The 24,470-nt window shown below is 31.1% G+C and overlaps 2 protein-coding genes across 2 annotated transcripts in view; both read right to left on the bottom strand.

Annotated features, from left to right (window-relative positions):
• Window positions 1–1,659: 1,659 nt before the first annotated feature.
• The window catches only part of LOC132728776 (uncharacterized), a 44,030-nt gene continuing 21,219 nt past the window's right edge, over window positions 1,660–24,470 (bottom strand). Inside the window, exon 11 of the transcript XR_009625526.1 lies at window positions 1,660–2,648. The gene's annotated coding sequence lies outside the window, so the exon portion shown is untranslated. The remainder of the gene's footprint in view (window positions 2,649–24,470) is intronic.
• Window positions 2,647–20,936, bottom strand: LOC132728779 (uncharacterized). Its single transcript, XM_060714451.1, has 9 exons — window positions 20,864–20,936; window positions 19,688–19,870; window positions 11,481–11,555; window positions 9,388–9,582; window positions 8,335–8,451; window positions 6,224–6,343; window positions 5,319–5,490; window positions 4,896–5,097; window positions 2,647–3,279 (listed from the first exon to the last, which is right to left on the bottom strand). Exons 1-9 carry the CDS (start codon window positions 20,934–20,936, stop codon window positions 2,821–2,823), a joined length of 1,596 nt encoding a protein of 531 aa, XP_060570434.1. The 3' UTR covers window positions 2,647–2,820.

Below are 24,470 nucleotides of genomic sequence, written 5' to 3'. Positions count from 1 at the left end.
TCTCCAAAAGTTCAAAAAAAGTACCTGGGGTTCTTTAAGCCCAAACGCCAGGGGGTTTTAAAAAAAATAAATTTTTCCCCCTTTTCCCGGGCCAAAAATAAAAAAAAAAGTATTAAAACTCTTTTGGCTATTTTAATTTTTCCTTTTTTGGGCTTTTGAAAAAAATTGCCCCTTTAAAAACTTTTTAAAAGGCTTTTAAAATTTTTGGATTGGTTAATTTTTTAAAAACCCAAACCCCAATTTTTGAGTTTTTGCCCAAACCCCATGAATATTCAAAGGAAATCCCCAAAGTAAAACTTTTGGGAAAAATGAGTTTAATACCAAAAAAACCCCTTTACCTCCCCCAGACAAAATTTATAATAACCTAAAGGGAAAACTAGTTCACTCCCCACAGAAAAAAACTATATTAAAAATTTACAGATAAAAAAATTTTCGGGATTGGGCCCTGAAAAAAAAATGCATAAAATTTAAAAGGGGAAAATTCCCCAAAATTTTAAAATTTAAAAAATTTGACCGGGTACCCTTTTTAAAAAATCCTAATATTTTTAAAATTAAAAGGTGTCCCTTTTAAATGTTTTGCGTTTTTTTTAACCTGGCCAGGGGCGGAAAAAGCCCCAATATGGGAAAATTCCCAACCCCTTGGGGTGAAATTTTTTAAATTATATGAATATAAAATTTTTGGTTCTAAAAAAATTTTTCCCAAAAACATCAAAAAAGGAATTTTGTAAAAAATTTATTTGCAAACAATTTCCCAAAATTTTTTACATTTTTAAAAATTAAAATAAAAAAAAAAATTCCAATTTCTTTAAAATTAAAATTTTTTAAACCCTAAACTTCTAAGGAAAAAATTTAAACCCAAAATTCCCCCCTTTTAAATTAAAAAAAATGAAATGAAAAATCGGTAAAATCCCCCTTTTTCTAAAAAATTTAAAAAAATTAATTGAAAAATTTAATTTGGGGAAAAACCGTTAAAATTTTTTAATTAAAATATAAAACCCAAAAAAAACCTGTTTAAACCCTTTGGATTTTTAAACTACCCCTCCCCAATCCCCTTTTTTTTGCCAAAAAAAAGGAAACAAATAGTTTTATTTCGGGTCCCCAAAATTAAAATTTGAAAAACCCCAAAAAATTTTTAAAATTGAAAAAAGCTTTTAAAAATTATTAAAAAAATTTGGTTAAGGGAAGATTTTTAAAAATTTTGGATGGTAAAAAATTGAAAACCAATTTAAGAAAATTTAAAAATTTCCCAAAGGAAAAATAAAAAAAAATTTTCCTGAACTAAAAGAAATCGTTTGCCCCCTTCCCCAGTGAAAGTTCCCCCTGTTGGGTTTTAATTTTTAATTTTCCCAAGGGGAACCCCGAAACAAGCCAAAAACCAAAAAAAAGGGAAAACCCAAAAAAAACTAAAAGAAAATCCCAAATTTAATTTTTTTTAAACCCCGCCCAAAAAAGAAAAGAAAAGAGAAAATTTTCAAAAAATAAAATTTTAATTAAAACCCATTTTCTTACACCCCCAACATAAATTTCATTTTTGGTTTTAAAAAAAACCCAAAAAAATAAAAAACCTTTCTAAAAAACTAAAAGCCTTTCCCAATGTATAAATTTAAAAAATTTTTAAATTTAAAAATTAAAATTTATCAGCATACAAATGTATTCTTTCTCACAATCTATTTACACAACTCACATTCCATCATATAAAAAAAGAGAATAAAAAACAATGTCAAAAAATTAATTTCCAAGAAAATATGATTGGAAAAATGCATAGCCCCAAAAGCAATAAGCTGAAGATCATGACCATCAAGAAACTGGTTTAATTATCAAAGTCCATTAAGGGAAACCATCGATCATAATTAGTCTAAAAGTCTAAAAGTCATTCGACTAACTGCTTAGGTCATAAACTCTGAAAATGCCGTTAAGTGACTTGACCTTTTTGTACTGGTCAATCAAATTATAAAGTACTAGTACAGTATTAAAGTTTTGTGGGTGAAAAATGTAACCTATTTTCTTAATTCAGAATCTTTAAAAATGCTGACACATTGTATTACTTAACAAACACAGTAAAAACTTTTTTGTCAGTAAATTTTATAACTGTTTTCATCTTATAGAAGCTGATCCGTACTTGGTTTATCTATTCCTGATGTTCAGGAAGTGGAGATTACTGAAGTCAAATGACATTGTTTAATAAATTGACAGTGTCCTAACCTATTGTAGTTTTCGGTTAAAATGGAAAATGCAATGACATGGCTATTTCTTAAAGTTGTAAACAATTCACTTTGTAAAAAAAGGTAACTTGTACATACTTACAATTTATATAGATAGATGGATTGTCAAACAAATGTTTCCTTCAGTAGCATGTATTAGAAAAACATTGTCTTTCTCTTAAGTAAGAAAAGTAAATCTAAATTCTCATCAATTAATTAATCTAAACACGTGTTACACTATGTCATTAGTACTGCAACATTTTCCAAGAACAAATCAGCATTCAAAGGTAATCATGTATAACATTGCAGGCACTTAACCTCAGTTAAGATTTTAGGAAGTATGTAATAAAAGGGTAATTCTAAGACTTCTTTTAACTTGGACTTAAAGTCCACTCTTATGGATTAAGCTAGATGAGATTTACTTTCCTTCTTAATGAAAATCCTAACCTAGGAAATATCATTTGCACAGTTTACGAGTCCAAAATCAATATACATGTACTGAACTCTCCTAAAAATCTGCATTTACCACTGTAAAAAAATTACAAGACAAGGTAAACAAAACATAGAAAAGACTCTTCGTTTTAAAAATCTTCTTTACAGCAAGATTTTCGTAAGTATCTCAGTCAGAAAGTTCTTTGATCTCTTTCAATGCAGTCGATGGGGAGATCTCTTTCACTGCAGTTGATGGTGGCTCAATGCTTTCATATTCTTGCAAATCATTCAATGAAGCAGGTGCTTCTTGTTCCTCAACCTTTCTTTGTTCTTTCTTGGCTTTATTAGCCTTATCAGTTTTAAACATTCTAAATAGTTCTTTTTCTCTCTTTGGTACCCTGTAATTTTCATTTTCCTCCAATTCATTCAGACTGCATGTCTTTTTATCAGGATCACCCAAGTGCTTACCTTCTTCATTATTACCCATAATGCTCTTATTTCCTGTTGTTTGGTTCTCATATGTGTCAAGGTCATTAATGTTTGGTTTTTTCCCAGATATCTGACCATGGTTCTCTTTGTTCACGTAACCATGTACCTGCTGAAGATGACCAGGGTCAGGGTCATATCTTTCATATGTTGTTAATACCTTGTTAAATTTAGTTAAAATTTACTGTTAATACAATTTCATAAAAAGTAAGCATTAAGTGGGTGGAATCACTTTCTAAAGTTTAAACTGATAATGTCTATAATACTAATAATAAATACTGAATAAATCTACATGCAAACACCCAGGTGCACCAACATTCCTGTAAAGTGTCATGAGCTACATGCCATACAAAAGAGAACGAACAGACGGACCGATGGACGGATGGGCGGACAGACAAGGGTAATCTTTGTGACAGAGTTTTTGTCCCTCTTTTAACTTGGCTAAAGAGGAAGTTTTACTAAAAGTTGGTTCAATTATACTAACTAGTATAATGTTTAACAGTTTAATCTTGTCACAAATTGAAAGAAGTACATGTATATAGAGTTTATTGTCACAAACTGTATCAAGGACATGTATATTGTTTATTGTCACAAATTGTAACAAGTACACTTATATAGTTTATATATTTTTATTCATACTAACAGATTTACTAAATAGCTACTATTAGATTCTGCATTTTAAAACTTCCAGTTTCATGATTTATTTTTTCTATTATCATTTTGTTGGGTACAAGTTTATAAATATAGGATATTTTATTTTTTATTTGATTCTGCTGGAAGCTATAAGCTTATATAGAGGTTCATGGAATCAATTAGCGTAAAATTTCTTGCCCAGCTTGTCCCTCACAGGGTTTGGACCGATGCAGCAAGCAATCAGTTTGACATGTTAAATCACCCTTCCATAAAGCATAAAGCTGCATTTTATAAATATTTAGAAATATTTTGCCGTCTATCTAGGAGCCAAACAGTCTACTTTTTTATTAACCTTTTTAATAGTATTGTTGTAAATCTAATTAATTAATGTACAGGAAATTATGATATTAAAAGGAAAACCCCATGGTAACACTAAATTTTACGTGCAAATGAAGACTATAATTAGCTTGTGAATGGGCTACGTCACAGTGTTATGCTTCTGAAAAATCAATAATTGTAAACCGCAAATGTCTGATTTCCCCCATCTGTTTAGGCTTCGTGGTACATTAGGTCTTTTATATATACAACAGTTATCAAATAATAAAATTATGAAAACATCCATTATATAACACGGAAATATACCGTTAAATTTGGACTGCTACTTAAAGCTTGATTTTCTGCAGATGACCCAAAGGCGGAGTTTGACATGTAAATAGGAAATACACTCTCAATTTCGACATAATAAAGTTGCTGACTTTTAAGCTTATAAAGCTCATTTTGGTCATTTGGACACCAAAAAAGAACAATATGAAACCAATTTCATTAAACAAATGTAGCTATTTCTGTTTTTATGAAATTTATAAAATGCAGCTTTAACTCATATGGCAGGCTAGTAAAGGGATGCCCCTCCTTGCATTATTTCGGAAAGAGGCCAGCCTGAATAGAAATATAAATATTTTACATAAGAGCTTGATAGCACTTCACACACAAAGTGCAAGGCTCGTTTAAATTTATTTCCTTATTGGCCAACTTTCATGAAGGAGTAAATTCCTTAGTACCATTTTGTATATTACACCTACTATTAAAAGGCACATGAATAAAACTTGTGACCTCTGACCTAACCTAAAAATAGATTGCTGATACCTCATATTCTGCTTGTGTAACATCATTGTCATTCTGTTTAGCTATGCAGTTGTCAGGTTTACAAGAATACCTTGATAGAGTATTGCCCTGTGATAAAGTATTGCCCTGTGATAAAGTGTTGCCCTGTGATAAAGTGTTGCCCTGTGATAAAGTGTTGACCGCTGACATTGTATGACTCAACATTCCCCTTGAGCTTGCATGCCTGTGTGAAAATAGAATAATGTGAAATTATGAGAATAAATAAATGAAAATCATTTATATCACTATTAGAACAAGTTATTAGCTTCTTTTAGGCGAGTCTGTTTTAAGGAGAACAGAATGATATAAGATAATTAGTAAATTGATAGGCAATATTAACAGCTTCAGAGAAGGATGTATGTGGGTGTTGCTGCATGATAAACATTGTAACAGAAATAAACAAACCTCTGAGTGTATCTTTTTAAACTTCTGAGATAGTCTCGCCTACTGCGCAATCGTCTTCGGAGAAAGTAAACAGCGACAATGACACAAACTATAACTATGACTCCGCCCACAGCTCCTCCTGCAATTCCACCATACATACCTTCATTTGTACTCTCACTATGGTGTGATGCTCCTTTAATTTAAAATCACTTAGATTAATATTTAGAACTCCACCGAGGTCGTAAACTGTAAACATAATTATTTTATTTAAATTTTAACATGAATCAACTGATGCACTTACAAGGAAAAATATACAAAAAGTAATAAATAATATGCTCAATATGAAAAAATAAATTTGTGCAATTAAAGCCTGATTTGAATGACAATGTTAAAATGCTTTTCATTTTTTTTTGTAATTTTGCAAATTTAAATAAAAATGATCATTCCGAAAAAACAGTGTGAGCGAATGAAATGGCATGAACTGTTGCACACATGTCACTGGTCTACACCTACCATACATAAAATGGTACACAAATATCAAAAAAAAAATCCAGTCCCTTCAAAAAAAAAAACAACAAAAAAAAAACTCAGTTGAGTCCCTTTAATGAGTTAAAACCGTGATGGGGCACATATATAAATCAGCTTTTCATATTTTCAATTCTAGAATTTTTTCCCTTCTAATATAAGCGGCAACTGAATTTCCCCTGCGACCAGTGCAAACCAAGATCATACTGCATACCTAACTGTCTGATCATAGTCTGCACTGTTTGCTTATTAGTCAGTAAATGTCTTGGAATTTGCCTTAAAATGATGAATGGTTTTGTTCAGAGTGAATGATGGAAGTTCTTCAAGATATATAGCATGGTATAGGTTAAGCAGGTAATGACTGCTATCATTCCGAACGTCAGACATGTTACTGAACTTACCTTCAATCTCATATTCACCAGTTGTAATACTGACAGTTTCAATATCTTGCTCTATCATCCTGGGGAAAAGTGGGTGTGGTCTTGACATTAGCCATATAGCCAGAGCAAAATCATTAATAGCTGAAAAACATGAAGGCCATTATTATCTAACATATGGATGTATGTGAATCTTGAAAACTAGCAACCTGTAGAGATTATAAGACCGTTTTATGGTGATACATTAATTATTTCAAATGAAACTTTGGGCCGTTTGGAGGCTGTAAAAAGTCGCCCTGTACATTCAATCAGGGATGTTATATTTCCGATCCTTAAAGATCGTTCAGCACGACATTATTGTTGTGCTTGTGGTATTTTAGTTCTATCTATTCGGCATCTTTCTTGTTGGGTGGTTCCAGTATTCCTCACTTGAATACTGTTGAATACTTATACCTGGATCATAACTTTTTTTAGTTCTTGGTGTATTGTCTTCATATTTGGCCACAACAACCCTTCGGACAAGACCTTTCAGTAGACTTTACTAACCTTGACCTTCATCCATAAGTGACCTTGACCTTCAAGGTCAAATGTCCAAATTATGCTTGTTCTTGCTATTATTGGCTGTAACTTTGTTATTTTTAAATGGATTGTCTTAAAACTTGAAAAAAATAATCTTCAATGCTATTCTTAAAAAATAACCAGACAGACCTTGACCTTCACTCATAAATGACATTGACTTTAAAGGTCAAATTATTGAAATTTTCATTTTTTTTTGGCTATTATTAGCTGTAACTTTGTTATTTTTGAATGGATTGTCTTAAAACTTGAACATAATAATCTTCAAGGATAACCCTTAAAAATAACTAGACATACCTTGACCTTCACTCATAAATGACCTTGACTTTGAAAGTCAAATTATTGAAATTTTCATTGTTTTGGCTGTATCTGGCTGTAACTTTGCTATTATTGAAGGGTTCAACTTCATATTATAATAGAACATTCTTAAAGACAAGACCTTGTTGTTTATCAAACCCAAATTGACTTTGGCTCTGACCTTGACCTTGAATGTTAAATTACTGAATTTTCTCAGATTTGTGCATTAAATGACCATACAAATTTATTGGTGTGTGTGTGTATAAAATGAAAGAAAGTCATGAGCAGGAAATTATACATAGAAAATCGCATGAAAAATCGGCACGTCGCAGCCGGGACGCGAACCACGGGTCTCTAGATTGCCGGTCCAGTATGCCAACCACTACACCACAGCGGCCGTTCCTTTTTTTTTCGAGCTATATATAGATATACCCGCGTATAATATAAATGCATATATTCAAAATATATAGACAAAACTAATGTGACAAGACAGATCGATTAAATTTATAAAAAGGAAACGTTAAGATTTGTTCAAACATTTCTTTGTTTGCTTTTAGAACAAGGAAAAATGTCGAGCGTTGTCCCCCGTTGCGGTGACTCTTGTCAATTTTGCCGCGTTGGGCTTCCTTTAAGGATTCTTATTTCACTCTATTTTCGGGCAAAGAAACTACAGAGGACTATATATCAAGGAATATTTGATGACAACTCATTCACGGCAACATTTTTTCTTTCTTAAACTGTGCCTCCAATACATTTTCAATGGCTGCGAAGGCCATTTTCTTATGATCACATACCAGTTAAAGGGTATAAAGCTTTATCTTAACTTTTTTTTATTAAATCTATAAAATAGTTAAATTATGTTGTTCCCATAATTATGGTCAATTTATTGAAAAGCTATAACAAAGAATGTCTCTGCCTTTTTAACCGACATGAATATTGCCTGTAAACAAAATAAAATGTTCCAGAACAAAGAATTATGCTGCTATGTATAGTAGTTTTATTACAATTTATCGATGATTTTTCTATTAAACAATCATGACAACTTTGTTATAGAGAAAATAATTATACTGGGACATTGTTTGTTTGTTTCATTTTACGCCTTTTTCCAACAGTATTTCAGTCATATAGGCGGGTAGTTTCCTAACCATCGTTCCTGGAGAGTTATAAACAGTAACTTTAATAAAATATTGTCCTATTATTTCGATGTTGATTAAACAAATATGAAGTAAAAGCAAATCTTGAAAATGAAACAAAAGTCTTACATGGTATACTGACAAACTTGTGTTTTTCTGTGCAGTTGTCCCTCCTGTACGTCAATGAACCATCATTCATCTTCATAACACCCAAACACATTTCATCAGTGTTATATTTTTCTGAAACTAACAATGCATATTATATCTCAAGGCATACGCTATTATATCTTCTGAAATTCTACTTAAAACATGATTGCATTTGTGAAAAATGGTATGTTACCGCATTAATACAACACAAAATAGCAGGAACAAAAGTAGATCATGTTTTGTTTCTATACAATTAAACTCTGCCATCATGAAATAGTGTCTAGTGAATTTGGGTGTCAAGGTCATAAATCAGCATGTCAAATAAAATATGTGAAAAAATGTGAAGATGTGGGTAATGTTCAGATACAAAGGCCATAGAGTAATAATTGATTCAAAATAAAAGTATTCTTACTTGATAAAAATTTTAATATTTACAAAGCTGTATTTTTTTCTTAAAATTACTATCTTTTCAATTAAGCATTACATATTTCTGAAAAATATAAACAATTACCATTTAAAACCATCATTAGAGACAATGTATAATATTTAATCTAATCTTTACTACCTTCCTGTACAAGGGGAAATGTATACATTGTGTGAACCATAATGTCCTTAAAATGTTATCAAATTATGACATTAATACATTAATACTTCTTGCTAGAGGTCATGATGACTTTTGATCTACAAGTTTGACCTTACCTTTGAGGTAGAAACTCGGTTCTTGCGTATGACATATCTTCATAAGGTCTAATAATAATAATAATAATAATAATAATAATAATAATAATAATAATAATAATAATAATAACAATAGTAATAACAATAATAATAATAATAATAATAATAAAATAATTATAATAATATGAATGCATTGTGTGACCTTTGAGCTTCAGAACTATATCTTGCACATGACACACTGCCCCAATGTGCTACACATTTTATTTTTGTTTTTGTATGTGAAGGGGGGGGGATTCATAAAATGTTACTGAAAGTCAGCTATATGTATTATCTTTGTAATGGAATTATCATACATACTTACATCCGGAATCTTGCTCATATTAGCCACCCAGAAAGGGACATCTCTTTTTAGCAGAGAAACTGCGCCTTTTAGTATTTTAGCTGATGATAAACTGGCAAGAGTCCAGCCACTAGAACTTTCACATTCATTGTTGGCCTCATCCCAAGATAAATGTGGCATATCCGCATATTTCTTTGTTTCTTGATTATTTGCTGAAAAAAAACCAACAACAACAATAACAACAAAACCACAAGATCGCTTGATCGCTCACCTGATAAATAGTTCGAAAGGTCACAGGGGAGCCCTTTTCTACTCAGAAGTACAATTTGAAAACAAGGGACAGCTTAATCTAAACAATTTTGTACACTATCACCAAGGAAATTTTTGTGTTAAATTATTTCAAAATTGAATCAGTGGTTAAGATGTTGTTTAAATGTGCTTTTCCCTTATTTTAGAGGACAACTAGATGGCCTTACATATCAAATATCAAAGCACTAAGTCTTGTGATTTTAGAAAAGAAGAATTTTTCTCAAATAACTCTAAAAAAGCTAATTAGGCCCCTGGTGGGCCCCTTTTGATCCTAGGGGAATAATTTGAACAATCTTCTCAAAGGACCACTAGATGATGTTATATACCAAATATCAAAGCTCTAGGCCTATATAACTCAAAGTAAAACTGATGACTCCCTGGAGAGACCGCTTTTGACCCTATGGGCATAATTTGAACAATGTTTGAAAAGGAGCACTAGATGGTGTTACATACTAAATATCAAGGTTCTAGGGCTTGTGGATTTTATCAAGAAGATTTTAAATATTTTACAAAAACATATTAGCCCCCCCCCCTGGTGGGGCCCCTTTTCATCCTAGGGGCATTATTTAAACAATCTTAGTAGAGAACCACTAGATCATATTACATACCAAATATCAAGGCTCTACGCCTTGTGAGTTTGACAAGAAGATTTTCCCTATATAATTTTATATAATACTGATGAGCCCCCTGGCAGGGCCCCTTTTAATCCTAGAGGCATAATTTGAACAATATTTGTATCACATACCAAATATCAAGCTCAACGCCTTGTGGATTTTGACAAGAAGATTTTTTTAAGATTTCATTATATAACTATATATAAAAGCAAGGAGACCCCCCCCCCCCCCCCCCTTTTGATCCTATGGTTATAATTTGAATAATCTTTGTAGGGGATCACTAGATGATTTTACATACCAAATATCAAGCTTTAGCCTTGTGGTTTTTGACAAGAATAATTCAATTTCGTTTTAATCGATAAGCCCTTTGACAAGAGGATTTTTAAGATTTCCCTATATAACTTTTTATAAAACTGATAAGCCCCCTAGCGTGGCCCCTTTGATCACAGGGTCATAATTTGAAAATCTTTGTAGAGGACTACTAGATAATGTTACATACCAACTATCAAGGCTGAACACCTTCTGGTTTTTGACAAGAAGATTTTAAGATTTTGTTAAAAAAACGAACTCTTTTGGTTGCCATGGCCATGAAATTTAATTATTTTAAAGATCCTGTATGTTGTTATTAAGGTTGTTACCACACTTAATTGAAATTTTATATATGTATATAATTATGCTTCCAAACCAATTTTCAAACATCGAAGAATATGTAAAATATATACTTCAAATATTTGTCCACATTATATGTAATCATTCAAATATATGCATTCATATGACTTAGACTTTATAGAAAATAAATTTCTAATTACCACCCTTTATTAACATCAAATGTAAATTCGGTAATAACTTTACAAATAATGCTTTTTTGGAACTTACAATATTGATAAATCTTCATCTGAGCATTATATTTATGATATAAAACCATAAAAATGAGTTACAGGACTGGGGTCTGTACTCGACAGCGAAAGCTGCTCTTTTTTCCCCTTTTTGTTCCACATTAACAATATAGAATACATACAAACGGAAGGTTCAAAGCAGCATTTTTAGATCTCAGTAGTGATTTTCAAGGGTGATCTAGCTTGTGTAAGTTAGCTTACATTACACAATTTTACATCCCTATAGGATTTTACCACACGTAAGAGAAAAGGCAGCCCCTTGTCAAATGGAGGATATAAAAGAAACCTTACCATTATGGCAAAGATAAGCCGTCAACATGGAATCTGCAGGTATGTAAGCAAGCTTCAAATGAATGGATCTCCTAGCTATAAGTTTTGTGGAAAAAAAAACACAAAAAACAAACAAAAAAACAGAATTATAATGTTATTGCATTTGACAAAATGGCATGTAAACAATGAACAAAATGCATTGCAGACAAGGAAAAGTTTCTGAAAATAACATATTAACTACATGGAAATAACACAGGACAGCATTTTAGAATTGGCATGGCACAATGATTTGTTAATTCAATATATTGGAGGTTAATTTCTCAATGAAGATGTAGAGCATTGGGTCAAATTGGGCAAGGGTTGGTTTTTTTTATTCTTGTTTTATGATTTATAAATATGACTCATTCTAGATAAATCTATGTAAAATAAAAAGTAAATTAAGATTATGAGTGGCTGGATGGCCGAGCGGTTATGCATCAGACAAGTAATAATCTAAGGATTGCTGGCCACTGGGTTCAGATCCTGCAAGGGGCAAGCCACTGTTTCCATGGGCAAGAAACCGTCACTCATTGTCTAGCACTGGTTGGTTCCAGGAACAGATAACAGTATGCTTCTATAAGTAAAGCTGATAGTTCAAACACAATGGAACTATATCAAATTCGTATAACTAAATAAAGATATTGATAAACTAAATAAATATATGGATAAGTTTCAGGATGAAATGAAAAATGGAAAAACGAAATGGAAAACAATAATTACACAGGAAATTCAGTCCAAATGGGGCATAAAACTGTCAGTAAAAGTTAGTTGCTGCAAAAATGAAACTATGTATTAATTTAACATACTTCTTTGTTAAGTATGTATAAACAAACATATTAAAATCCATCAAAAGATATCCTGCGGAAACCAGTAAATTTAAAGAAAATTCATTTAAAAAGGGCATTACTCTATCGGTAATAAGTTACCATACATCAGGTTATTTTGCATACAACAAATTATGTGATTCTGTCAGAAATCTAATTTTAGCATATCTAATTTTTAACTGTTTTTTCCCCGCATTTTTCTGCTGACAAAGAGAGATAACTCTTTTTGTCAGAGTTTTATTTTTTTTCACTTGTCTGGTGTCTTATCTCACCTTATTCTTTACATTATTCTTTATCGTTTTTAGTATCGTTATTGGTATTACATTGGACATACAGGTAAATATACTTAAACAGAAATACCCGTTTGCTCAATGTAACACTTAAGATTATTATGTAATTAAAAAAAAACACCAGAAAAAAAACCCATTTAATAGTGCCATTATGCCCATCCAAAGGTATATAGTGGTTGAACAGATGAATATCAAAGTAAGTTTTCATTTGGCCATAATTCCTTTTAATTTAATAATTTACAATAAATAATGCACAGATCCAAATAAATTTTCTGTAAATAGAATTTAGCTATATAACGCTCAGTTTATAAAAAGAGTGGAGCAGTCTTTTTAAATTTTAGGCAGTTTTATAATTTTATCCTGAACATTTTCCAATATCAACTGTTGGTCAAACACCATTTTTACAGTCAATCTTTTGAAATATAAAGTCAATTCAGCTCAACTTGAGTATGAAAATATGAGCATAATGTCACTTTAACGACCATGAATATTGAAAATTGATATTTGACATATTGATTTCTATGTATCACAATGTAATATATAAAAACTAAGCTAAGTTGCAAATTTAAAGCAGCTTGCAAAATCCTTTTATTAAATTGAAGGGAAATTTAGTGAATCTATTTTCGCGATATTCATTGCACGCAAATAATAAGTGAAAATTGAATAATATTATAGCGAGTTCAAACCCTGAAACACGGTAGTCGCTGCAAAAATAAAAACTTAACCTGTGTTTTGATATAACATACTTCTATACCAAGAATAAACACAATCATTAATTTCCTTCAAAAGTTATCCTGCAAAAAGCAACTATTTCACAGATAATTTGGTTAAAAAGGGCTATAACTCTTGTCATGAATAAGTTGATTGCAGTAAAAATCAAAGATTGATATAACATACTTGCATGTCAAAAATAATTACAATCAATAAAATGCCCAATTAGTTCACAGAAAAAGTTGTTTTAAAAAAGGTCATAACTCTGCTGAGAAAATCTTGTTTGAGCTGTGTTTTAACATACATGTACATGCCAAGTAGAAAGTTAGAAACACAATCAATGTTATCCTGCTCCACTGAAATTTTGGTTTAAAGGGGCATAACTCTATCAATTGGTAGTTGATAACCGGACCTGTGTTTCGATTTAACATACTTACATGCCAAAACACAATCATTGAAATTCTTCAAGAGTTATCTTCACTGAATGTGTCTAAATATATGTTACTTTTTCTTTTCTATTAAATACATATAACTAAAAGACACAAGGGAGGCAAATGAGACCATTATATGCATCAAGCTAAAATGTAAAATGTTGATGAAGTTACCAAATGAGAAGCTAAGTATACTGGACTCTGTAAGTTCATATCGGACTATCATGCTTGATTTTTTTATAAAAATCAATTTAAATGAAATGAATAACCGGACACAGCTACTATTTATATACATTATGTTTATGTTAGTGTTCATCTGTTCTGTTCTGCAGAAATTAGAAACTAATGTGGTAAATATTTCTTTGAAGCTTCGTTAAAACTCCTCCATGCATGTAGGAGATATGCTCTGGACAATATATTGGACGCCGCCCGGCCGCCAGACCGCCCGCCAGGGGGAACCTACAATACGACCCGTTTTAAAACAGGCATATAAAAATCATTGAACCAAGCCGATAATATGCACAACTAGACTTGGTACTGATCATTCCTATCAAGTTTGAACGAAATCGTTTCTAAGAAGTAGTTCGAACAAGATTTTGTGAAGTTGGCAACACACAAAATTCAAGGACCATAACTGCGCCAAAAATCACTGAACCGAAAACCCGTGTAGTACTTGAGTCACAGATCAATCCTGTAAAGTTTCATTGATGTTGCTTTAGTGGTATAGGGGAAGTAATCAAGACAAACTTTAAAAATAAAAATTACTAAAGGGCCATAATTCTGACAAAAATCATTTAACTGGAAAATGCAGACGATATGCACAACTTTGGTACTGATCATTCCTGTAAAGTTTGGAAAAAATTGAACGCACTAGGAGATTCTGAGGAGTCGTCCGGAGAGAGAGAGAGAGAGAGAGAGAGAGAGAGAGAGAGAGAGAGAGAGAGAGAGACGACGGAGAAGTGATCCCTATATGTCGCCACTACTCCGTAGAGGAGTCAACTTTTGCTCTTCTGTGAAAATTCAAACACATGTTGTTTTTTTAGTATTCATTGAATGACAAAAAAATGGATACTAAAACATTATACTTCAACCATAATTACGATTTTTTTTCCAGGAATATGTTCACTTACTTTTAGATGATTTGTGAGAATCTGACTACATTTTTGAAGGCTACGTTTGTGTTTCATTGAAATTATTAAGTACATTAAGCATTTTAACCTTTATTTTGTTCATAATCGGTATATGTAAGACATTTCCAAAACTACTAACTGGTGTCATATAACACTAGAAAGAATCCGGTAAAATAAGATTTTAATGAGGTAACCAGCATCACAGTATATAAACGATTTGAACCCCAACCGGATCTTGTGAGAAGATGTCAGTGTCAGCCATTTTCTGACGCTTAACTTGTTTAATATATTGGTATTTATATTGATACTTATGGACGTTAGGTTAGTAAATCTATATTTATATCGTAGAAGAGAAACTTTATTAAGCGTTTAAGTTATGCAAAATATAAATGTTAGCATTAAAGCTATAAAATAATCGAAACTCACGAACTGCTTTCAGGTGATCAACACTGAACACTAGCAAAAATCCGTCTTATTTCAAGGTTTATTTAGTTAAACATTGAATTGTGATATCGAACTACTAAAATAATCAATAACAAACGATAATTTAGTCATCTGCAAAAAATATTGCTGTATTTTGAACATTAAATTAAGAGTTTAATAAAGGAGGTCAACTCCGTAAACTGAACGTTACTTGCTTGTGATTGTGAACCCTACTTGTGAGTTTCCGAATTTTATCTGTACCCTGACTTGTGAGTATTTTTAACGATTAAATGGAGAGAACAGAACGTAAATTATTTAACGTATTTATTTGTTTATTGACAGGCAAAATGGAATAATTCAGTTGTCTTCATTGCCCCCTTTCTCTTCAAAAATAATCGGAAACACTATTGTTCATAATTTGGACATCAGAGCTTGACAACAATAAAAGAAACATTAAAATCATACTCAAAAGACTTTAGAATTATTCCAAAAGAACTAAAAAAATGACCTTAAAAGCAAATGCTATTACAAAAACATTAAAAATTTCAAGACAAGAAGGACTTGAAAAATAATCCCCAATCAAGAAATGTCAAAAAATCAAAACGCCTGTTAAAGATGTTCACACATCGACAAAAGATACGTTTTTTTAGTACAGATGACGTAGAGTTTAAGTTTAAACTTGGTGTCAACTTATTCCACAAATCCCACATTTATGTTGTGTTGTGCTTGTTACATGAAAGCTACTGCCAAGACCCTTAACTACAAATGATTCATCAAAATCCATCTGAAATACATGTATATGGCAATTTATAGAAAGGAACTGGATTTACATGTATAAATATCTTTTTACATAAGATAACTTATGATAGCCAATGATAAACTTTTTAAGTTGTGTGAAAAAATAAACTTACAAGTTATCTTAGACACCGACAAGACTGTAAACTATTTAAAAAAATAAGTGGAAATAAACTTGCAAGAGTGAAAACTACCTTTTAGACATTTAACAACAATATGCAGGAAACTCCTTAAAAAGATTTATTAAGAGTGTAGTCGTGCATGTTAGAAAAAGAAAGTCAAGGCATTAATGAGAATATAAAACCGTGTTTCAAAAAGCATATTGAAATCAACGGTAGGTGTAAAGCTTTCAACATGTTGAAATACTAGTAAGTAATCTGCCAAAAAAATCCTGTGATGATCTGTCGAGGAGGATGGATTGATATGTGACGTTTTACAACTTTGAACTTAATAGTAGAAACGTTTATAGTACTTATGTTATATCTTAGCTTTATATTTTTTCAAAGAAAAATGAATGGTAAATGAAGATAAGATTTGTTGGTTGATAATTCCTGTAAAAAATAATTTTCTTTCTCATTCGTATTACCAGCTACTTCATGCTGGTATTTCCATGGAAAGTGAAAACATGATGAAGGTGCAGTTACTTATATAGAACTAAAAGATGTGTCATGCTCTTGTGACACAATAACTTCATATTTCTTTAACAATGCTATTAAAAATAAAGACCCGGCATTTTTATGGAAAAAATTAAAGGACGTTTCAAATCTAAATAAAAAAGGTTGTATAACAATTCCAGACAGACTAGTGACAAGTAATAAAGAAATTTACGGAACTGTAAATATTATAAATGAATTAAACAAGTATTTTGTCAATATCTCGAATGTCATACATAAAACAAAGTTTTCAAATACAAATGTTTCAAAATTGAAAGAAACTTTAGACCAAAAGCTAATATATCATGAATTTAATATTGAATTAATTACACCGTTTGAAGTAAAACTTATTATTGAAAAACTGAATATTAAAAAATCTACAGGATTAGATGGAATTGGACCAAACATCATCAAATATTGTGGAGATTATATTACACCAATAATTGCATCAATTATCAATAATAGTATTAAATCTAATATTTTCCCAGATGATTTAAAAAGAGCTCGAGTTATACCTGGAAAAGAATGTAGCAAATAACTATCGACCGATATCAATTTTGTCAACTATATCCAAAATATTTGAGCGCCATATTGCCAAACAAATACACTAATTCTTTGAAAAAAAAACGAACATAATTCATAATAAACAATCAGGATTTCGTAAAAATCATTCATGTAATACTGCACTCATTAGTTTAATAGATACTTGGTTTAAAGATGTTGACAGTGGAAAAATTATCGGGACTGTATTCTTAGACTTAAAGAAAGCCTTTGATTTGGTTGACCATGAAATACTTTTGCATAAACTTAAACTTTATCATTTTTCTGAAAATGCCGTTAAGTTTTTTAAGTCATATCTTTCTAACAGAATACAACTGGTTAAGATAGGTAATCTTCAATCTCAGACAATGAAAATAATTTCCGGTGTTCCACAAGGCTCAATATTAGGACCTTTATTATTTCTAATATACATAAATGACATAGCTTTCATTGGTAATGATATAAAAATTGATTTATACGCAGACGATTCTACTCTTTATGAGTCCGGAGAAAATATATCAAAAGTAGAAATAAAACTTCAAGATCATTTAAATAACATTGACAAATGGTGCAAAATAAATAATATGGCCTTAAATCCAGATAAATCAAAATGTATGGTAATAGGAACAAGACAAAAAGTAAATATTATGAGAAAATTTATTCTTAAGATAAATGAAATAGCTCTTGAAAATGTAACTGATCAAAAAGTCTTGGGTATTTGCATAGATAACAACTTAAAATGGCACTTGCAAATTGACAATGTTTGTAAAAAAATTATTGTTTTACAATGCATATATATTGCCCATTATGGACTATTGTTGTATTATATGGGGTAAAGGAAACACAAACTACATAAATAATGTTTGTAAGATACAAAAACAAATTGCTAAAATCATTTTACAGCAATCTCAAAGATCTCCGTCAATAAATATATTCGAAACTCTTAATTGGTTACCGTTCCTTGACAGATGTAAATACCACACGGCGGTGCTTGTTTTTAAAACTTTAAATAACATGACACCGACTTATATGACAGAACTGATGACTTTATCCGACAACAAAATATATAACTTAAGATCTAGGTCACGAAAAGATATTGTATTATGGACAAGACCTAAAACAAATTATATTAAAGACACATTTTCTTATTATGGCATGAACATTTGGAACAATATACCTTTAAATATTCGTAATGTTAATAACCTTAAATGTTTTAAAGAAAAATACAAAGCATATCTTGATGTTCATATGAATGAATGAGTGAGTGAATGAATGAATGAATAAATATATGAACGAACGAATGAACGAACGAACGAATGATGCAATATACGTATATGTTTAAACAAATTGTTGAGTGTCTGTCGAAAGTATATGAGTTGTATTATTCTAAAAATTACATATTATACATTCATTTTTCTACCTATGCATGTCCTGTTGTTGTTGTTTTCTATTTCAGAAGGCCACATTGGAAATAAGATATATATGATTGTTATTGTATATTCTTAATGTGTAACCTTCTTTAAATAAAGATATTATTATTATTATTATTATTATTATTATTATTATTATTATTATTATTACATATTCTGCAAGATATAATTTGGAACATAGGACAAAAACAATAAAAATCATCAAAAGTGACTCGCAAGTTATGGTTCAGTGAAAACACAAGTAGGGTACAGGTCATTAAAATTGTTTTTAGCAAGACGGGTACAGTTATCAGAATGTTCGCCTCTATTATTTACTATGTTCTTATCAATATTCAAAGATATCTACACAAGTGTCTGTGCGGTAACAAGAGGTAAGAGAATAAAGTTAAGATTCAGATATGAGTTATAGTGAAATAAAACAATTTAAGGGATAAATTTGCGTGTGTAATCGGCGTGTGTTGACATAAACAAAACACGAAGCGAAGAGCACAGCATTTTTGCGCATACATTTAAAGAAGCTGGTTATAAGCAAAGAAAAACTATTTCTTAATATGATTCAAATGTTTACATACCGTCACAGATTAAATGCAAGCCGTCTTAAAAAGTTTTATGGGTCACCCCGCCTGTTTGTACGGAAATAATGTTGAGATCTTCTCACAAGATCCGGTTGGGGTTCAAATCGTTTATATACTGTGAGCATTGTATCTAAGATTTTAATGAGGTAACTAGCATTGTATCTATCATGAATTCAGTGTTACGACGTAACATGGTCTCAGTCACATTTTACCTGCTGATTTAATATGACTTGTCTCAAGTACACTTATGAATATCAAAACCATAATTTTATAGAGTATTTATTGTATTAAAAGATCGACGAATTACAAAACAAAAGTTTCCATCAATATGCCATTTAACACTTTAGGACTTATTGATATTTTCGAGTTTGGTTCAAGGATACTTACATGGATAGCAAATCTTAACATCCTTGGCATTTAACCAGACAAGTTCCTCAGCTTCTAAATCATCAAATATCCCACTCTTCTTGAAACCGTCTAAACCTATGTCAGGTAGCAGAGAACGACCATGTATGTCACAGATTTCCTGGGCCTTACCCCAATCTTGGCTTATCGGATGTATTGCATATTCTATGCAATAAAACAAAATTAATAATATTTCATCATGTCTATTAGTATATTTAAAGTGCCACATTTTTAGATAAAGAATTATTAAAATAAATCAAAATAAAACACGTTTCATGCAATTTTCACTTAATCTCAAATAGGTACAGATAACGCTACTAATTTATGGTAGATTATATTTTTAGCTTTTACAGAAAATCTTTTTCTGCTATATATATTAACTGGTTGTTATTTTATTATTTGTAAGTCAATGTTCAAAAGCAAAATTCTTAATTTCTACACGCTAGTGATTGACTATTTCAACTAACTAGTTTAGAATTATGTTTGAACTACATGTATTTCTTTACCCAAACAGAATATGCTCGGGTCTTACTCAAGTAGAAGAACAAATTGTTGCAGATAAAAAATTGACTTTTATATTGATGTCATGCATGGGGCAGAGGAACTTAGTTTCTCACTTACTTTTAGCAAACATAACATAACTTATTCTTGAATACAGGCATGACTTCGATGAGAAAAAGAAAGGGACCTTCGATCTAGTTTTGAGCAATGTAATGGAATATGGAGATGAGCGAGTTCCAGGGGTATAACAGCTGACTTCAGCCAGATAATTATGAAGTGCTCCACTCAACTGCAGACACTTCAACATTATTTTATATAAAATAATTTGTAAAAAGCCATGTTAAATAAATCCGCATTATGAATCATAAGCTAAACTTTCGTTATATATAATTATAATTCACTTAGAGTCCATTTTAGATCTAAGAAATAATCCGGATTCCTATGAATATTGTTTTGAAAGAATATGACATTTGTTGAAAAGTGTAATGCGCTAAAGTACGCTTTTCAGAGCTTTTTTAAAAATAGTATTCATATCAAAATAAATACACTTTAAATTATGCTTCAGATTATAACTTTCACCTTCAATTTTGATGCTTCTATTCAAATCTGGAAATTATATTACATGTATATACAAATGTTATTAGTCCTTGTACTTACCGTTACCTTTTAAAGCATCAGTTGATGTTAATAAAATCCAAGATAATATGACAGCCTCCGAAAAATCTTTCATTCTGTTTCAATGATTTCTAATTTCCCTTACAGTGGTCTGTAAATTAAAACTTTCCAATTAGAAAACAAATGACACGTCCTACTTTAAACTGGAAACAATTTTGTATAAATATACAAATCTTCTTAATTTTGTTTGAGTTCTAAACAAAGTCTTGTTTTGTCAGAAAAACAAACTATCACAGTGGTCAGATCAATTATCAATAACATAGTCTGTGTGTCCATTTTCTTGTCTGTAAAAAAGAAATCAAAATGTTTAATATCAAGTAAATAATTTTAAAATATTGTTAGCCAAATTTGCCTGAAATTGTTACATTTCCAGAAGCACTGTACTACAACAAAACAAAACAACAACAACAACAAAAAATAAACTCACTGAAAATTATTAAACATTTTAATTTTCAAATATGAACACACAGAAAAAAGTTCATCCAGTAATCAGTAGATGAAATTAAAAAAAAAATGTACAAAAGTTTCACATTATTGTATAAAACAATGGCATGAATCAAATTTCACAATGTACACTCCTTGTCCGCTAAAACTTCCGCTTTCGAGCAAGAAAACGCGAATAATTGCTGATTTTGCACTGTCTTGATAAGTTCAATAAAGACCGATCACGGAGTAATTGTTACTTTTATAACTAGGAGTTACATAAAAGAAATTATTTCTGGCCTAAGCCCTACGGTAAAACCTATAGTTTTCAAAAAAAAAAAAAAATACGATTTCTCACCCCGGTTGTTCAAAAAATGTTACAATTTTTGACTTCAAACACCGATTTCAAGCTTTGCATATAATATACCAGCAATTCTACTTGATACTTTGAAGAGTTAAGAAAATTAAACAATAGCTGATTTGCGCACATTGGTTTATGAAAAAAAATCATCATTGGTGTTGTTTAATTCCTAACTGTACGGTTGCTTATGGTTGCTTGGGAGAATAAATAAAAACTGTGTTGGGTTGCCTGAGAGTCAACTATTTTATAATTTCCTGATGTTTTAATTGTTTTAGCTATTGTTAATTAATTTAAGATCTAAAATTACACATAAACGGCGTTTTTACATGTCATTGTTTTGGAAATGGGAAAATACACCAGCATTGTACAGCTCATTGATGTTATGATTTGCATTGTTCACATTTGTTTATGGAATGTCTTATTTGCATGAAATCAAAGTGTGTGTTTTGTTTGTTTGTTGTTTGTTCTTGTTTTGTGTGTGTGTGTGTGTGTGTGTGTGCGTGTGTGCGTGCGTGCGTGCGTGTGTGTGCGTGTGCGTGTGTGTGTGTGTTTAACCAGGTTTTTCTAAGGGAGGACTTAATTAGATTAGATTGAGGTTTGTCGGCGGGCGGGCGTAAACAATTTCCTCTGTGCGCATTTCTCAAGGGGTTTTTAGTCAATTACTAAAGTTTAAATGAAATATTTCAATGCAATGTGGTGTATAGTAAGCTTAATGAAGATCTCGCTTATTATTGCAATGACCCACCTAACGTCAAGGTCACTTACTAAATATGTCAATAACTAGAGTTTGGGAAGTGATACATTTGTATTTCAGTGAAACTTGGCGAATAGTAACATTTTGTGAAGATCTCCTTGGGATTTCTTTTGGGTCTCATAAGATTGAGGTCAAGGTTATTGTTACTAAAAATGGAAAATCGATTTCTGATCAATAAGTAGTGTTTTAATGAAACATGCTTTAAATTAAGCTTATGTGAAGACCTAACTTAATTAAGATCCGCAAGGGTCAACCTTACTGTTACTAGAAAAAGAAAATCGTTTTCAAGTTAAGAATGAGATACTTTTATTATCCCCTTAGGACCAAGGTCAAGATAATTTAATTTTTTCCAGCAGATGTAATTTTTTTACGCTTTAAATAATTGAAAACCTGGCATTGCCATGTTTCTTGTTGTTTTTGTTTTTGTTTTTTTACTGCTCTCAATGTTTACATTATATATGCTTTAAAACACGCTGTTTGTGTATGAAAACCATTGTCAAGTGGTTAAATGTTTCCTATTTATTTGTGACATATATGATACGTCATTAGTATTCTAAGCGTAGGTAAATGCAACATTTATCAAATAAATATGAAACTGTGTCTCATTTTAAATGTTGTCACAATGTGTCACAATGACTGTGGGTGATTTTGTAAAAAAACAACAACAAAAAAACAACAACAATAAAAACAACAATAATTAATCGATTGATTTATGTCTCTTCAATGTACACACCGTAATATCAGTGGCTGACTGTATATATTAATTATGCACTTGTAATCCAAATTGATAGCTTGGTTATACATATAATCTGCATGAAAACAACATTTATGTACTTGCAAACATTATGCCAACAATTAAATATAAGATAATTTCTTAAACATTGAAATTCAATATTATGACAGAAGGTTCAAATAAATGAAAACAACGAGTAAACTATCAAAATGATTTGTTAAGAATGTACATGTAGCAAAACGGAATAAAAGTATATTAATCATTTTAATTAGAGTAATGTGAATATTTAAATAAAGCGTCAAATCAAGAATATCAACATTATTGATTTTATATATATCACTTAAATAGAGAAATAAAGAATCCCTTAAGAAAGTTCAACACGACAAAATTGAAAATGTTGCAGGTTCGGTTTGATTGTGCCCGTTCATGGACGGTAATGGAAAGTGCAAGTTACCGTACACGCCCCCTAGCACCGGCTTAAGCCGAATTCAACATTTAACACGAAAATGGTGAAATTTTGAATTTAGAAACATCCGCAGATGTGTTCATTCGGCGGTTATCTTAGAACCTTCAATGAGACACAGTAGTGCCATTAAAACTGTTCCGCACTGATTCAGAGGAAATTTCATCACCATCTTTTCCGATTACTCACGAGGTAAATTTGTTACAACGATTTGGACATGTATATGACACGTTTCCCAAATATATAACTATTTCAAAGGATCTTCACGTGATGTAAAAAAATATCTTCAATTGAGGACACTATTTTTTCATAATAATAATAATAACAATAATAATAATAATAATAATAATAATCATTATCATCATCATCATCATCCGGGATGACCCATGTTCGAACTTGACCTAGAAATCATCAAAACAAACTTTCAGACCAATTTACAGGACATTTGGATCAATACAGTAGCCACTAGAGTGTTAATAAGATTTTTCTATTTCTAGCTCCGGTGACCTAGTTTTACATCCGAGATGACTCATGTTCGAACTCATCCGAGCAATGACCTAGACAAGCATCCTGATTAAGTTTGATGATAAATGAGTCAAAAATGTGACCACTCGAGTGTTAACAAATTTTTTCTATTTTTAGCTCCTGTGACCTAGTTTTTCATCCGGGATGACATCATGTTCGAACCCATTCGAGCAATTACCTAGAAAAGCATCTTGACCAAGTTTGATGACATTTGAGTCAAAAATGTGACCACTAGAGTGTTAACAAGGTTTTTCTATTTTTAGCTCCTTCATCCTAGATACCCATGTTTGAACTCATCTGAGCTATCACCTAAACAAGTATCCTGACCAA

The sequence above is a fragment of the Ruditapes philippinarum genome, unplaced genomic scaffold (assembly GCF_026571515.1).
Source record: "Ruditapes philippinarum isolate M1 unplaced genomic scaffold, ASM2657151v2 ctg7048_1_1_1_1, whole genome shotgun sequence".
In the NCBI taxonomy this organism is placed as follows: domain Eukaryota; kingdom Metazoa; phylum Mollusca; class Bivalvia; order Venerida; family Veneridae; genus Ruditapes; species Ruditapes philippinarum.
The sequence above is the reverse complement of the archived record's forward strand: the minus strand, read 5'-3'. Positions and strand labels throughout refer to the sequence as shown.